This window comes from Xiphophorus couchianus, chromosome 19 (assembly GCF_001444195.1).
Source record: "Xiphophorus couchianus chromosome 19, X_couchianus-1.0, whole genome shotgun sequence".
NCBI lineage: Eukaryota > Metazoa > Chordata > Actinopteri > Cyprinodontiformes > Poeciliidae > Xiphophorus > Xiphophorus couchianus.
Window position 1 is genome coordinate 23,295,852 of NC_040246.1, and position 18,400 is coordinate 23,314,251.

Below are 18,400 nucleotides of genomic sequence, written 5' to 3' on the forward strand. Positions count from 1 at the left end.
TTTTTTATCTCAGTTCATAAAAGTAGAGAATAAGCAGTAAGGCTAACATGGAACTGCTGCAATTAGAAAATTAGACTTCTGAAAAAAGCTTGTGGTCTGATTCTACTAATACAACTTCCTGTGGATTTTACAGGAAATCATTTTATTTACCTGAAATTAGGCAAATAAAATATCAGTTTTCTTCTCTGACACATGGAGGTGGACAAAGCCAAGAAAGGAAGAGAACAGAAATATTCCTAAAAATTAAAATTATATTTTATATATATATACTGACTGAGTTATGAGCAACACAACATGGACAGGAAGCTTCAACCAGTTGGGTTTATTGGAAGGATTCTACTCTTCTACAGCTAAAACCAAGATGGCAGAGGGCATCACACATCGGATCAGCACCAAGAAACACACAGCATGGCTCCATAAATACATTCCTGTCTGGCTGCCATCGCTGCTCCGCTGCACAACAACCAGCAACCTGTTGACCAAAGTCCTGCTGAGTCTGATCTTCCTGTTGATGTTTACAGACGGCCTAAATAAAGTCCTTACAGCAGAAAACAAAGTACAGATGTTTGGTCATAACACAAACACAGAGTACCAGAACCAACACCTCCTCCTAACTGTAAAGCAAAGAGGTGAAGGTGTGATGATCTGGGCTTGTTTTAAAGACAGTTACAGATATTAATCTGAACTGGCCAGTTTGTTACAGGTTCCACTAAACAGTAGAACAGAAAAGCCAAGCCGACCTGTTGGAGGTGAACTCTCCTCCTCTGGATGTCAGAAGGTTTCCTTCATTTCTACCCTTGTTGGGAAACGTTTCAGCGAGCGTTGGCCGTTTAAAGGTCTGCTGACTGTTTTTTATTAGCGTCACCAAACAGTCACATGTAGCTTATGGAAAATGAACAAACGTGAACCAATCTGTTAATGTTTTCTTTAATGTTTGTTCAATTGTGTTAATAATGACAGAAACACAAAACATTTTTTAAGAAACTCTGAGATTTGTAGACAATTGTATATGTAATTATTGGGTAACACTTTATTTGACGGGTTGTGCATAAGACTGACATGACACTGTCATAAACATGAATGAGTCTTTATGAATGTCTATAACCGTTGTCATAAAGTGTAAATATTGACACTTCAATGCAAAGTTGCTCTAAAAGTTGCATTAAAAGTCCATTAAAAGTGTCAACTCTGCATTAAAGTCTCATTGTTTACAAAAATAATGCCAAGTTGGCACTTTTAATGAACATTTAATGCAACTTTTAGAACAACTTTGCATTAAAGTGTCATTATTTACACTTTATGACAACAGTTACAGACATTCATAAAGAATGAATGTCAGTCTTATGAAAACCCTGTCAGCTGCAGTGTTACCAATTTTTGTTATTTTTCAGTCATTCAGATCCTGCTCAATATTCTGGTATGTTTATCTAACAGTAAAGACAAAACTGAAAAGTTCACAACACTAATTAATACAAGATGTATTTTAGACCTCAGTACAATAAGAAATGCATCTGTAAACCTGACCTGTGTGTGTGTGTGTGTGTGTGTGTGTGTGTAGTAGTGGGCGTGACATGATACATTAAAAGGACAAAGGAAGATATATCTATATTTATATATATACTGTATATATAAATCCATTTCCAGCCTCCCTGAAGCCAGTGAAATATCTGCGGTGAATCTCGGAGTTTCCTCCAGCTCTGCTGCTGTGGGTGAAAGAGCAGCTCAGTTATTAGAACCTCTGACTCCTTATCACATGACTGCAGTTCAACCAGAAAACGTTTTTTTGTCGATTCGCTGACTTGGGTGCTTTTTTTAATTCCTTTCCTGGAGTAATGTGTTTGTTTCCTTCAGGCTTTGCTCAATGTTTAATCAAGTGAAATGGCCCCAAATAGAACAACCCTGTATTGAAGTTCACTGTTCACTGAATGAGGCCTTCATTTGTCTTGAGACAAACAGCTGAGCGACTAACAGAGAGTCTGGCTCTGGACTTGATTACCGCGCGCTGGAAGAGGCCGATGCAAGCCTGGCATCCAGGGACGAGTGAAGGCTTGAGTTCATCACCGTGTGGCGCAGCATCAGTGATCAACGCCGGTAGAACGCCGACGCAGCCTGTTGGAGGACGCGGCGGCCATGACAGCTGCTGGTCGCTCTAAACCACATCTAGATGCAAACTAACACAACGTCTGCTTCAGATGGAAAACAGAACTGGTTGTGTTTACCTCAACATGCAGGCAGGCATCGTCTCTGTTGTGTCTCACACACACACACACCCACACACACGACTGCTCTGGGCTGAGGGCTTGGCAGAGCACAGCAGATAGATTAGTGTAATAGTCTCGGCCAAGGCAATCATCTGCCCACTGTAGGGTTTGAAATACTGGCAGCAAGATCCGGTCCAGACACAAAGAAATTAGGAACAATGAATGAGTCAGTTTGGATGAGATCACAAAGCTCCGGGCTCACACCATCAACGAGAAAAGAGAGAGAGAGAGAGAGAAGGAAAGGAAGAAAGAAAGAAATGTTTTGACATCAAGCAGAGAAGAGAGAGAGAAAGAAAAGAATCTCACAGAGGAAATGAAATGTTTTGACGTGAAAAAGTATTTTGTGAGATCATCAAGCAGAGAAGCAGATTTCTTGTGGGTTTCCTGTAAGGTTGTGATGATGATGCTCAGGTCACAGCGACGCTGACAGCCTTTACCAACAGCTTTACTGGTCAGACTGGTCAGACTGGAAAGCGTCTGTGTGTGACAGCCAGACTCATGCAGCTAATGGTTTGTTGGAGGAAGACGTTTCTGAAAGAACGGTTTTCATTCATGTGAATATATTGGAAAAACAGGCCAAGCGAACCAGGAAGCGTTGTGCGTAATTAGACTTCCAGCTCCGCCTACGGGTCCGTAACCGTAGCAACCTCAGTGCCACCGCTTCAGGCTGCAGCTCCTTTGTTTTTTCATGAAGCAACATGCTGCTATGGTCACTGGGCTGTTGGGGATTCGGCACCAGGAAACGTGCTTTAACGTCTGGTTTCCATGACGACTGAGGTTGGTTGTAGAAACAACAGGGAAACAATTAGTCATTTGTATGTGTTGTGCTGCAGCTGCAACAGATCTAGTTTAGTGAATGAAGGTGTTCCTGGTCTCCGTCGGCCTGTGGAGGTTTTCTCTGGGTACTCTGGTTTCCTCCTGCTTTCACTTCCTGTTGATTTTAATCTGTGTGGCTCTGAGAGGGGATGAACCTGTTTGTTAGTCTGCTGCCATAATCTCCAGCTAACTGCTACAATAAATACATTTCATGTATCATTTTTCAGCTACAATATCTTAAATCTTCACTTTACAAAATGATGATACTTTAGCAGCTGAACAGAACCAGGTTCTCATTTTAATTTTCATTTATCTTTTTTAAATCCAGCCTGAGATATACCGCATGTTAATCCTCTGATTAACTGGATTATATGATGCATTCGCCTGCAGTTGGAAATCAAAGTTTAATTCTGGATAAAAAGGAAACTTCAGCTCATAACTTGGTTGGCGGTTCTGGTGACTCCTGTTCTGTTGTGCTGCTGAGAATGCAAAACATTTAAATATTAATCTTATTTTCATTTTGGAGAAAATTACGTTTCTGCATAAGTTTCACAAACAGTGATTGAAACAATCAGAAGTCATGAATGAGGGATAAACGGAGCCAGAGATTAAAACGCGGATTGATGCAAAAATCGAATTTAAAGTCTTTTCTCTCTCTCTGTATTTCCAAACATTGAATTTTGCAATGAAACAGCCAAAACTGTGGCCAGACTGAATTATTACTCCAAACGGAAAGCTTTATGACAGATATTGTGAAATGTGCCAACAGCGCTGCTGATGAGTCAGGGTCAGTTCGGGTCAGCAGATGGTCAGAGCGGCTGAGGCCACGGCTGATTCTGAGTTTTATTTGAATCACAATAAAACCACAAAACCTTCAACCTTTTTCTCCAAAAGCTGCTCCAGCGTTCTGAACGGGAGAATCTGCAGGATGACCCACAGCAGCCGTCCCAAAACTCAGCTGGAGAAGCCAGGCTGAGGTCAAAGGTTGAGTTTCACTCAGACTCCACTTATGACACGTAGATTATCAAATTCAGTCCAGAGTCTTAAAGAGACAGTACAAAGTTCCTGTACTTTACTTGAATCAGATATTAATTCTAATTAACCAGCTGTGGTGTAAAGACACAATGTTCTTACAAAATGTGTCATAAAATAGAAAAGTGTTCAGATTGGGTGTTTGGTTTTCTTCCAGCTTGTGTTGCCCCCTGACACAGTGGAGCCCTGGGCAAAGAGCCATAATTCAGAAACCAGAATTAAATCCCATCCCTAAAGTTTTTCTGGAAAACCCAGTGAAGCTCAGAACCGGACCAGTTCTGTCCAGTTTGTGGGTTTTTCCATGAACCGAAGCTGAATACGAGTTGAAGCTTAAAATAAAACAAAAGCAGGGCGTGCCGTGGTGGCGTAGCGGTTAGCACGACCCACGTTTGGAGGCCTTGAGTCCTCGACGCGGCCGTCGGGGGTTCGATTCCCAGACCCGATGACATTTACTGCATGTCTTCCCCCGTTTCCTGTCAGCCTGCTGTCATATAAGGGGCACTAGAGCCACTAAAGACCCTCTGGAGGGGAGAAATAAATAGATAAAACAAAAATAAATGAACTGTTAGGAAAAAAACATTTCAGGTTTGATTTCACATCATGATCCTGCAGCTCCTTGTTTCCCTGCACTTTTTTCTCAGTGCCTAATAAAGTAAATATGTCCACCAACATAATATTCACAGTGTTTTGTTGATACACTTTTTAATGCATATTCAGGGATTTAAAGTTTTAATGAGTCAGTAAACAGAGAGCTGGCCTTACAGAGGTAAAAACCAGAGAGAAAAATGCTTCCCATTACTTAATGCTGACTAATGTGACAGAAGCGCGCTCATTATTACAGCCAAATGAAGCCCGCAGCCACAGCAATATTAGGCAGATTAATCTCTGTCTGTGTGTGTGTGTTGTATATAAATGTGGCCACTTGTGTGTGAGCTTGTAGGATTTAGTGACATTGGCTCCTGCCATTAACCTGCAGGCTTCAATGTCACTTTAAATGTGTCGAGTTAAATCCGTGTTTAGCTCAGGTTCCTCGTTATGGTGATTAAAACATCGAGCAGGAAGACAGCAGTCATCTAACATTTAGATACTCCTATTAGCATTCATGGGGTTGCACCAACACACACACACCTTACAGGATTATGCTGTTCAGCTGAGGGCACGGTGACCTACTGCTACATTTATCCTGGAGCTCTTAATACTGACCATTAAACCCTAACATGTCTCCTAACCTTCACTTTGCTCAGCCTGTAAACCAGAAGCTTTAACCCGGCTGTGGGCGGCGCCGCTCCTCTCCGGACGCCCGACGCGCCGCCAACCTGCAGCCAACCTGCAGCCCTGCTGCTTTTAATGAGGAATTTGATTAGCAATTTAATGAGGACGCTCCAGAAAGCTGACAGGCCAGTTCAGACGTTCAGAGTGAGAACTGCAGTCAATGTGACACTAAGAGAAACCGACTCAACTGAGACTAAGAGAGAAACTCAGCAAAGCTCTTAGTTTTCCTACAAGTTATGTACAAATAATTAAAAGCTACATTTTTTAAATGATCAGAAAATTTAATATTTTTGCTTGAAATGATCAAGATAAAGTTCATATTTTTGCAAGAATACATTTTTAAAGTATTTTGCTAGTAGTGAATAACAGTTTTTTGTCTAAATGTATTTCAAATATTGATTGAGAACAAGAGAGAATAATAAATGGGCTTACTGAGATAAAAACAATAATTATAAAGTGAAATTAAATTTCAAAACTGATGTAATATAAATTCATTAATTAGATAAATAAAATGTCTTGTTGACCTCATATGTATGTTTAATTAATTTATCAAAATTGGTTTTTGAATTGGGTTGAAATCAGGTTTAATTAAACTGGGATTAATTTATTAATCGAGTCCCAACACTAAACTTCCTGTATTCATTTTAACTTGTATGATTAAATGAATCTTTGTTGATTCTCATAAACGTTCTTCCATTTGTGCTGAATGGATCAATCTATAACAGACGACCAGCATCAGAAATGGTTTTTGGTGACTGACCCACCCAGTGAAAGTCACTGCGATTTACTGGCTTCACTGGTTTTATCAATCACAGAAACTTTATGTTGAACTGAACAGTTTTCCTCTCGTCTCTCCTCCAGGATGATTCCTCCATCGAGCGAGAACTTCCTGGTCAACAACCTGGCCGCCGGGACTCAGTACGACCTGTGTGTCCTGGCCATCTATGATGATGTCATCACGTCGCTGACAGCCACGCGAGTGGTGGGCTGCGTTCAGTTCACCACTGAGTCGGAGTACATGCGCTGCCACTTCATGCAGTCCCAGTTCCTCGGCGGGACGATGATCATCATCATCGGAGGGATAATCGTCGCCTCGGTGCTCGTCTTCATCATCATCCTGATGATACGGTACAAGGTGGGTGAGACAGGAAACCTTCGTCTCACATGAGCTCAGATGAATTCATGTTTTGCTGTGAAAAGCTGATTATTCCATAAAATAAAAACTGGCTGTTTCACAATCAGGCGTTTGTGAAAACTTGCAGTGAATCTTTTCCAGCTGTGGAGGAATGTTGGTCCAACAGCAACGGCCTTTTTAAGGTCATGCCACAGCATGGACTTTGACTAGGCCACTCTTAAGTCTTGGTTTTCTTCGGCCACCCAGAGGAGAACCTGCTGTTGAAGCCCGGTTGGGTCGACAACAGAACTCACGGTTCCATTTATCACAGCAAGTCTTCCAGGCCCAGATCACTACACTGCCACCACCATGCCTTACTGTTGCTTTTGGGGCAGAAGTAACGAGGTGCACAACTTCCAAAGACCACAGCTCTTCATCTCATCGGTCCTCAGAATCGGTTTTCAAAAGTTTTCAAGAGGAAACATATTTTAGATTTTTTATTCTCCCTTAATAAACACAAATAAAAGTTTTGTTTTGTTTACTTGTATTGTCTTCAACCAGGAGACAAAATGTTGTGGGTAGAACATATTTACAGATGAAAAGGGATTTTATTTCAAATGTGAAATCTAGGGGCGTGCTGCGGTGGTGCAGCGGGTTAGCACACCCCACGTTTGGAGGCCTTAGTCCTCGACACGGACGTCGCGGGTTCGACTCCCGGTCCCGGCGACCTTTACCGCATGTCTTCCTCCTTCCTGTCTGCCTACTGTAGAAAAAATACGAGCCGCTAGCGCCGCAGAAACTCTTCGGGGAAAAAAAAGTGAAATCTACACACTTTTATACAGATTAGTGTTGTTCATTCAGCAAATGGTCGTTTTAATTTGTCTTCTCCACTAAATGATTAATAAAGTAAATTAGATGAAGATTATTTCAGTGGTTGATTCATGAGGATTAATCCCATTAATGGTTTCAGTCCTAGATGAAAATAAAATCCACTAAATGAATCCTTTGTATCCAGAAAGGCTCTGCGGCTGCAGCTGCAACTGACCTTAATTTAATAAAAGTGTCACCAAAGCTCTTCTTTTTGTTGGATAAAACCTTTTTTTCTTCCATTTTATCCCTCAGGTTTGTAATCCTGGTGAAGGTGGCAAAGTCTCCCTGTCGATGACCAATGTTCACTCGCAGACCAACGGGCAGCAGTCACATGGCTGCACCGTCACTCCCAGCTCCTCTAAACACGGATCAGTTGGATTGGATGACTTGTCTGCCGGCTCAAAGAAAAAGAGCGGCGCTGCGGCGGCGGGGCCCGGGGAGAAGGACACGCTCACTCAGTCGTCTGAATGCTCCCTGCCCGACTGCTCCACGGCCACGTCTGTTCTGAGCCAGAGCTGGACGGCTGGCGGTGAAGACCGGGACAAAGTGGCCGAGCAGAGACCTCTGACTGGCGTCGGGTCGCCCACCGCCGCCTCCGGGTCCCTGCACAAGTCCAAGAGGAAGCCGGCTCCCGTTCAGCCCGAGAACCGCCCGCCACCCTCCTCTCCTCGCCCTCCGCCCTCTTCCACCCCGTCCTCTGCCCCGTTGGAGAACCTCAACACCAACCGCAACAACTCCACCAGTCTGAACAAAACCCCACCGCCTCCCTTTGTGCCCTCACCGTTCTCCGGGCCCCTGTTGGCCCCCAGCCCGGTTCCTTCCATGCGGTTCAGAGAAACGCCCGTCCTGCGCCGGGCTCCTCGCGCCGTCTCCTCCTCTGCAAAATACCAGACTCTCTCTACGGAGGAGGGAGGCCGGAGCAGGGCGAGGAGGAGGTACTCGCTCAGCGAAGAAGGCGCAAAAACTCAGTCGCCCCATCAGAGGGCCGGAGGGGCGAAGCTGGGCCGCGTGATGCGGAACAAACGGAGCCAGTCCATGAGCGGGATGCTGCTGTCTAAAGAAGAGGACGGCGACTCGGAGAAAGGGCGCAGCGAGTCAGACTGGATCTTAGAAAGCACAGTTTGAAGTGAAGCCAGGCGGCGACCGGACAGGAACTTTGGTTCCCTCATTGAGCTGTGTGTGTGTTTGCGGTGTGTCTGGGTTTGTTTTTCCACCTGAAGAGCCGGTCAGCCTCGGAATCAATCCTCATTTTGTTTTCATGCTTGAATTTTGTTTTTATGTGTGTTTGATTTGATTGGACATGTTTTCTGGATGAACGTTTTTTACCTCTTTCTTTTCATCTTGTTTTTTGTATTCTGTTTACAGTTTTGTTCTCCACCTTGACATTATCCTTTGGTAAATGGATAACATGCCTTGTCTCGTAGCGTTGGAGTCGTCTTACTGGATCCACTTTATAGCACAAAAGAAAAAGAAAAAAAACAAGACAATGAGCTTGCCACGTTATTTCTGAATTCACATTCACCGTATCTGAAAGCACCACAAAAGGGAAATTAATAAAGGGAAAGAAGAGGATGAAGAACCCTGCAGCAAGAAGAAAAGCACATCATTTTTAAGAGCTGCACACTTGCATACAGTATGCACTCATTTTGTGGCAAGAGAACAGCAGTCGGTGCCTTCTTTTGCACTAACAGACCCTCCCTGGCAGTAACTAGATCTGGATTTATGACTTCACCGCAGCTCCACTAACGAGAGCTCCGGAGGAACCGGATCCAACTAAGGAAGAGACGGATTTCACACACAGCCTTTCTTACCTAATGGGGAGTACTCACATTTTCTTGACATATAAAGACAAAAAGTAACAAACAGAAGAACATTTTAATGGACCTCTTATGAAATTGTTATTTTTAAACTTGAGAAGAAAAAGAAACATGATTATCTTGTGAGCTTTTCACTGACATTGGTATACTGGAGCCTGTGTTGGTCACAAGCTCCCAGAAAGCTTCTGTACAGAAAAAGACAACATGTACCGTGTTGTTATGTTGTGTAAAATAAAACCGGTTAAAACTAAATGTAAGGTTTTTCATCTGTTATTTGTTTTATTAGTTTATAATTCCTAAGACAGAGCAAGCACATGGCAGCAGTGGAAAGGAACAACTCATTCAGCACGTAGAAACAAAGACAGCAGAATCTGGGCAGACAGACACAAAACAACAAAACAACAAAATGCTCCGATTTGAGCCGTTACCATGACGCAGCTTCATCGTTTTTCTGATTACTGGTGGTCATGTAACCTGAGCGGCTCGTCGTCATGGAATCGTACAAACAGGCGACTGGTCCTCAATTCAACTGTCAAACAAAATTCCTCCTTTCCTGACAGGAGGAACCTTCTGTGTCTTTAACTGGGAAAATTATCTCTGAAATGAACGGAGAGGAAACCAAATTCATTCAGCTGAAGTTACACAGCAACCAAATTCCTCCACAGAAACAGAAAAGATTCAGGTTCTTGTTTCAGTGGATTGTGTAACGTTTTTCCCTTATTAAAGAAAACAGCTTTTTCTAATTTCTCAGTTTATTTTTGGCTGATATTAAAATTTATTTTTCTAATTCGAATCATTTCAGTGGAGTAAAAAGCAACAACAGAATAAATGTATCAGGAGAAATTCTTTTCATATCATTTAAAACAGACAATCTGAATCAGTTCATCCTGAATCTTCCAGTCTGCAGCTCATATGCTGAAGCGTCTGTCATGTTGGTCCAGATGGTTCTGTTAGCAGGCGGGGTTGGGCCCGGCCCAGTCCGGTCCGACCCGACCCAATCCAGGGGAAGTTATTATCATTTAACTTCAGCACAGAAAATTGATTCAGTGTGCAATTAAATCTTTGCAAATGGTTTGACATGAAACTCTTCTGACAGCCGATTGCAAATGGCCGCCCTCACGTTGATTCTCAGCCCAGAGTTTCATTTACTTCTAATGAAGTAAATGAAGTTGACAGAAATGAAGGTGGACAATAACTGACTTCTGAGCACATTAAAGTTTATTTTTTCTAATAATTATTGATTTTCAGTGAAGTATCTTTGGTTAGTTTGTGTGTAAAGTCAAATGAGTCAGAACCAAACCAACAGCCAGAATCGCTGTCACACCCGGGTTTTCCGTTTCAATAGCCGATGATGTTAGCAGACGTTCTGTGAATGTGAAAACAGGAACCTGAGTCGCTGCAGCGAGAAGATTAGAGCGGAAACACAACACCGTCCCACAATGCTCCTTGTTTAATTTGTGTAAAAGCTCCAGACTCAGCAAGACAGCAACCTGCCGCCAGCGCCCCTCCTCACTGCGCCGCCACGCTGACGGCTACTCTCCAACCTTCCAGTGCCTTTCTTAAGCCGTAAATGCTTCATAGTAAGAAGCTTTATGGCAGAATATCCCTTCACACATCCTCCCTCGTTTCTCCTCGCATTGCATCCTTTCTTCATCCTCCTGCCTCACTGCATTTCTCAATTTCTTTCACAATTGGGGATTTAGAAACTTTAGTACACAGAGACTTTGCAGCAATAAAAGCAGCTTAAAAATAATTGTCTGGTGTATTTGCACTGAGTTTATGTTAATACAGACAAACAGTGACATCCTGACAAAACAGAGTTGAAATAAATCAGAATCTGACTGGAAGAAACACGATTCGTTATAAAATGTTTCTTTTTTAAGCCTGAAACAGAAGCTGAGGTGTGACTGAAGGTCACAGTTATTCTCAGCTGCTTCTCACATCAATATTAACATTTTCACAACATCTGGTGCATTTCACTAAGCAGTCTGCAAACTACAAAACCCAGCTGATAACCTGCAAAAGCAGTGATTTGCTCAAAATGGATCATTCAGTCAGAATGAAAAGTCCTGATGCTGCTTATGAACAAACAGTCAAATGGTTGTCAGGTTTTCATTATGAAAGAGTCTTAATGTAAAGAAAAAATGTCAGCTGCTGGTGACAAACTGGGAATAATCAAACAGCATCAGCAGTCATCTGAAATCCACCATTAATTTACATTTTTCTGTACTCAGTAGATTCAGAACTTCAGAGTTTTTAATGCGCTTCACATTTTCTCTGCCTGATCTCTGCAGCTCTAATCTGTGTAAACAAACATGGAGTTTTATTTTTCTGACCATGAGCCATTTCTCAAACTAATGCCTGATACGCTTTTTTGTTTTGGTTGGATTTACCCAGAATGCCTTGCGCTGTAGTCCACTTCCTGCTTTTGGAGCAGTTGGTGTTCATATCTGCAGTCAAACTGAACCAGAATTCATTTCAACCATACACAAACCGAAGTTTGTAGACGAACCAGAGTTCACTTTTTGGTCCACATCAAAGTTCAATTGCCCGTTCACGCCGTCCCAAACGGACCAGACCTTCAGGTAAACGGACCAGACCTTCAGGTAAACGGACCAGACCTTCAGGTAAACGGACCTGGAGGCAAACGTTTCTTCCAGCGCATCATGAGGAGGTTTCCTCATGAGCAGCTTAATTATTCCCGATCCTGGACGACTGCTTCGGCCACTGGGTGTTTTGTAGATGAGCATTTCAATCACAGCAGCCGACCTTCTCGTCTGCACTCGTTATGACTTGTGTTCACGTTGAGCTCTCAGCTTTTATTCTGCCACGTTTTTCACCTTCCAGCTCCAAGAAACACAACGAGCTCGTCAGCATTTTCTGACCAGGGAAAGAGAAAAGAAAAAAGCCGGCATGCGATTAATGAAGTGTAACTTTGATGGAAAGCAGGGAGCAGGCAGAGAGCAAAGGTCAGAGGTCACATCACCAAACGAGGAAATAATGACGTTTTCTAATGGAGTGTTAATAAACAGGAGCAGCGTGTCGGACTCGTCTTTTTCTCCGGTTGAAATTCTTTCAGAAACATTCTGAGAAACAGAGGAGAGACAACTTCATCATGTTATGAATAAACCAAACATCCCGGAGTCTACATGGAAAACACAAGATCATCTATCATGAAGGGCTGCAGCATAAAACCTTCATATTTCCATAACCGTCCAGAGAAACCAGGATGAAGACGGAGCTAAGATGTGAACTGGAGAAACTAAGAATCGTGTAACCTTGAGTTTTTAAATCAGAACATTTTCTTTATCTCCATCATAAAGCGTCTCGCCTCGTCTGAGGACCAGAGTTCAGCTTCACTGTGAAGTCGTCACAGAAACATTCATGATGAAAAGATAAAAACACTGAACAGGTTTTCAGATTCATTTGGATTTTATGTGATCAGTTTAAAAATCATGCAAATAATGTGCAAAATAAACATTTTTATCATTTGAATTTATAAAAATATAGTGACGACATAGCAGCAAAATTTATTTTTGTCTTGTGATTAATATGGCTGACTGTAAACATAAGAAAGTCGAGTGGAAGGAAGAATTGTAAGAGAAAAAGGTGCAAAGCAACAGAGATAAGTGTAAACAGGAGTCTGAGCTTCAACATCGTCCACACACAGAATGTTTTATCCAGAACATTCGTCATGTTGAACCTGTTCCTCCAGCCTGAGCTCAGGAGGAAAAACTGGACAGGAAGTTTCATTTAGTTTGAGCCAAAGTCCCAGAATCTGGACCAGGAGCAGAAACGGGACGATGTGAGGAACTCGGCCACCACCTGGTGGTGCTGGTCCACTGGGTTTTATAAAGTCTGGAGTCAGAGCCGCCTTCATCCAGGAAGTCTGCTCCGTGCTACGCCGCATTGATGCAGTAATTCATGCACAAAGAGCAACAACAGAGCAAAAACTGGATGCAATATTAAGCAAGTACAAATATTTCATATAATATAATATATAATAATATAATATATATTATATTATATATAATATAATATTTCATATATAATGCTTTTTAGTTTGTCTGATGCAACACTGGATTTGACATATTTCCAGTAAAAAGCTATGATAAAACAGACATTAATGTTACTAAATGCTTCTTCTTAAAACCCGGTTCAGTCCCAGATTCAGTTCCACCTGCTGGGAGGAATGAAGACGGATGTGAGGCAGAACTCTTCCTGAACAGAACCTGGTTCTCCGTCTAACCAGTTAAAGTTTCAGATTGACTCTCTTGCTCTCTTGGCAAAGAAAACAAAAACAACATTTGCTGAGTTTCTGCAGCTTCCAGCAGAAAACGGACGGATCCAGCAGCGTCTTACACACACAGCATGAGACAGAACCAAGGATCCACACCCACCGTTTCAATCAACTGGATCCAACAACTAGAACACAAAGACAACAACTAAAGGTGAAAGCTTTAGAGATTTACACAGGCTGCATAAAATCTCTCACATTAAATCATTAAATCTTTTAACTCACCCTGTTTTAAATCATCAGGATTATCAAAATCATTTCCATTTGCTAAATGACTTTTTTACATGAGAGGAATTATTTTCTTTTTAAATTCAGAAATTTACATATAAATGACTGAATAATTTGTGAAAGTCCACAAAATGATGTTTTTAAAGCTTCTGACTATTGAAGTTTATACTGCAGAACATTTATGTTATTAATTAATCTTTACGTTTATGTCAGCAGTTCATCTCCTTTACTTTAGTTAGTTAGTTGATTGATTTGTTCTTGATTATCTATCATCTGTAGAAGCATAATTAGTTGTGGGATGGCAGTTATTGGCTGAATCTTCTGACTGGAAGGTTAATAAATCATAAATCCTGGTATTCTGCAGAGTTTTGGTTAATCTGCTGAATGTTTGCAGCTTTTGGTTCCAGTGACGTTGAATTTGTTGGTGATCAGAGTCTGGTGTGTTTGGCTAATTATTCCAGATTCTCTGGATGTTTTTTTTACTTTTACTCTTGGTTATTACATTAGTAATAAATTATTAATCATAATTATTAATAGTTATATAAGTCAAACCCTGTCCATGTTGGATTTAGAACAAATTCAAACAGATTTATTCTTTTTCAGGGTAAACGTGTTCAGATCAGCCGACTTTGTTACATGTGATTTATTTTGCTGCTAAAATGTTATTAAAAGCTTCACACACGACGGTGAGGAAAAGAAATGGAGCAGGTGGCAGATTATGTTCCCGTTGAACTGCTCTGTCCCTAAAAACTTAAAATTTATTTCTGTTCTGCTATTTTTTGACTTGCCAACTAATTAGTCACACAGCTGAAGTCTGAGCTGAGAACGAACAGAGTAAGAGAACAAACACCTGCTAGTGGCTTCAAGCTGAGAAGAGAAGATCTGCCTGGCTCTCACACAGGCAGCAAAACTTTGGATAGAACTAAAGCACCAAACATAAATGTGGGGTGAAAACATTGGTGGTGTCTGAGGAGACGTACGAGTGTTTGGGTCAATCTGTGCAGCTTTTGATGAACTAAACCAGGAGCTGCAGTTTGACTCAGAACTAAAGACAACCAGGGTTTAGAAACACTCACATGTTCTGCTCTGTTCTCCTTGTTACTCAAAAAATACTTTTTTCTTTTACTTTACAAAGTATAACTGACAGACTGTTTATTTCCTACAAGCTGTTGATGCTTTAAGGCCAAAGATGGAGATAAAAACAGAGAACTGGGAAATAAATGTTTGAAATCATTAAAAGATTATTGGGTCCATATGTTCAGGGAATGATCTAATCATTCAGAACCAGAGACAATTTCATATGTTTTTTGGGAGACAATTTTAGGAAAAATGATCAAGATGGATTATCTTTGATATTTAAATTCCTTTTTTGTTTTCAAACTGAAATGATCCAAAGTTAGACGAATTCTGCAGGGAGAAAATCTTTTTCACAGCTCCAGATGATGAACGTCTGTTTTCCTCCTGATAACCCGGTCGACCCGGTTCTACCAGAACCAGAACTCCATCACCTGCTCCACCTCCAACCTGTTCCCCTCCTGGCCTGTGGGGGCGCTGCACCAAGAACCACTGAAGAAAACGACACAAAACCTCTGAAGACACTGAGAGCAACTTCCTAAACTAAATATTTAGTTAAGACTAAATAACTCAGATTATTGCTGTGTCACTTTAAACATGACAGCATTTCCTGAACTTTCTTCATTTGGTCTGATTTGATTTAAACCTTTTAACAAAACAATCATTTATAAAAACAAGAGAAAGTATCTTTAAAGCAAAGCTGCAGTTAGAGGAAACAATCCAAGCAAAATGTGGAGAAGGTGATATTTCACTCTCAGCCCAGTAGAGATGAAGTTCGGCCAGAACTGAATCACTTCTCCAGGACTGGTGATGGAAAAATGCAAACAAGTTTCTGAAATAAACGGACTTCAGTTGATGGAAGAAAAACAAGGAGCCTGCTGAGAGGACGCAATGTGACGAGGCAAGAAGAGGAAAATGAAGAGATTTAAGGCAGGAGAAAACCGACAGAGGGATCACAGAACAACCTGAACCCAGCTGCAGAGTAAAACCAGGCGTTTCAGCTAATAAATTCAGAGAACGGAAGCAGGACTGTTTGTTTCTGAGGCAGTTTGGTTTGTGTGCCTTGAATAAGTAAATTGAACTGCAGAATTAATCTGTAGTCCTTTTACAACAAGCTATTTGACTTAAAGCATCTCTTAACAGGGTCAATTAGGTAAAGGAAGAAAAATGTGACTGAACTCTAATTATTGAAGCTCCTGCAAATCAGGCTGACAGAGGAACGGCTGCCTGGCTTCAGAACAGAACGGTGCTTTACATGCTTACAGCAGATCTGGACTTTCTGACCTGAACCGGAGCGGCGGGCGAGTCGGTCAGCAGCAGTCTGCCAGACTGAGTGGCCGGTTCAAAATCCTGCTGACCAACAGGAACAATCTGGACCTGAAGGGTTTCGCCATAAACCTGAGATGATGTTCCTGAGGTAAATGCAGCATGAGTCTACCATCACTGCACATCAGCTCTTAGCAGCAACAGGATCCACATGGTGTCACTCAAAAAGTCAAATTAGTTTGAATTTTACACAACAAACAATATATTCTGTATTTTATTCTCTGACTGGAGCCTCTACAGTTTGCTTTGTCTGTTCACGTGGAGTTTCATTTTGATCCAAACCAACTGTCTTCATGCTGATGTTTCTGTCTTCAGCTCATCCTCTCCCTCCCTCCAGGCTGATCCTGGTGCTTTCAGGTGAACCTGCCTTCCTCCACATGGTGTGTTCAATGACACCCAGAGAGTTCAGCTTTGACTCATCTGACCGGACTGCATCGCCAGCTTGTCCAAATCTACAGAAATGTTCAGACAGCTTTTCCTTCAGCAGTGGAGTCTTGTGCAGTGAACTCTGTTGAGGTTGAGTGAATTATTTTCTGGGAAAACTTACTGCCAGTTTTTGAGCATCTCTGAGTTCCTTGGATCTTGGACGGATCTTTTGTCTCCTCTAACAGGAACACAAAGTCCTTCAACTCATGACAAATATTGTTTTTAATTCATTGAACAGATCTGAATTTGAACTGGATTCTATTGACTGGATGTGAATTGGACCAGTTTGTCCTCTAAGTGGTGAGATGGATAAAGAATAACAGTGATGTCAGTAACAGACTTTTCATTAAAATTTTCAATCCAGTAATCAGAATAAAGTTTCTTATCCATCATGCATTACTATTTTTGTCATTGTTTTTAGTGAAATGATTTATCGTTGCTTTGCTCTGCGTCTCTGGGGATTTTTGTCTCATAACCCAACAGAGGAGAAAAATATGTTTTTCTAACTGGAAATATTCTCATGATTTATCATTTATGTGATTAAAGATGGTGATATCTAGATTTGTTGTTCCTGCAGTGCTGGAGACACAGAGCTGCTGTTACACCCTAGAAAATACAGGAGACAGAAAAACGAGAGGAAATGGAGAATGAAGCCATGACCAGTCGATCCCAGAACAGGCTAACTAGCTGATAGCGATGTGCAAATCACAATTTCCTTCAATAAAATGACAAATATCAAAACATGAAAAATAACTTTTCAGCCATTTTCTGACTACACTTACATTATTTTGGGGCTTATGTCAATGAAATATGAATTAATATTTACTGTCAAACCTTTTCACTGTCTTGTATAAAATCAACTTATAGAAGCTGCAGAGTCTTTTAGTACTGCATCGAGTCTTTCAATCTATCAAACTATCTAGCTTCAAAAGCACGACATGAAATCTGAAGAAACACTTGGAGTCCCAGGACGGCTTAGTCAAAGTCTGAGCAGAGAGCTGACGCCAACATGCAGGAGGAGAGTCTCTGGCTTTTGGGAGAAACGGATCAGCGAGTTTTACAGGTCGGGTTGTGATTCAGTCCTGAGTTTGGTTAAATGTCCACAGACATTTTCAGGCATCACAGACAAACGGAGGAAGACAGAGCTGTGTGTTTGTCCTGTCTGCACTGTGAACTGGTCCCATCACTCCTTAAAATCCATGAAACCCACACATGATGATTCCTGGGGTTTTCCACAGCTTATCGGTGTAACGATGACACATCTCACTTTTCCTTCTGAAAGGCAGAAAAGCGGAGCAGGAATCTGAGTGGCCAACTCCCAGTTCATTCATGCTCATGTCTTCATATTTTGTGTTTGTGTCATTTCTGTTAGCAAAGCCTCAGGAACCTCAGGGTGGATGTGAGGGTGTGCACACGCTCGCCTGCACATGTGAGAGTGTTTGACATTTCTTATTGCCTCGCTGTTGGCCTCCGTTTGTTCTGAAGGTGTGAATAAAATGTTTGTCCTGTAAACCCAGAGCTCCGGCGTCTCAGGCAGCGTGAGAGAGAGCAGCTGGAGGAGTAAAAGCAAAATATCACTGATGTTGATTATTGAGTGGATTAAACAGAAACATTGAAATTAGATGAAAATACTGAAGAATTGTGATTTTCTTTGCTGAAGTATTTCATGTTACGCCTCAGCAGATCATGACGGTCTTTCAGTTTTCATCACAACTCTGAATGCAGAGTTTGGATTTTTAGGCTTTCTGATAATAAAGACAAACAATATTCCAGCCTGGAGAGAAATAATACATGAATGCATTTTTATGCCTTCTTTATTTTGCAAACATGTTTTTTGTGTCAAAGCAAGAACAAATAAATCTCTAGG

The 18,400-nt window shown here is 41.6% G+C and overlaps 1 protein-coding gene across 2 annotated transcripts in view; it reads left to right on the forward strand.

The window, feature by feature from the left end:
* Positions 1–9,434, forward strand: part of lrfn5a (leucine rich repeat and fibronectin type III domain containing 5a) — an 83,074-nt gene extending 73,640 nt beyond the window's left edge. For both annotated transcript variants that reach the window (XM_028001156.1, XM_028001157.1), the window contains 2 exons: positions 6,243–6,516; positions 7,618–9,434. In XM_028001156.1, coding sequence (XP_027856957.1) covers positions 6,243–6,516; positions 7,618–8,490 — 1,147 coding nt within the window. In that variant the 3' untranslated portion in view covers positions 8,491–9,434. The remainder of the gene's footprint in view (positions 1–6,242; positions 6,517–7,617) is intronic.
* The last annotated feature ends 8,966 nt before the right edge of the window (positions 9,435–18,400 follow it).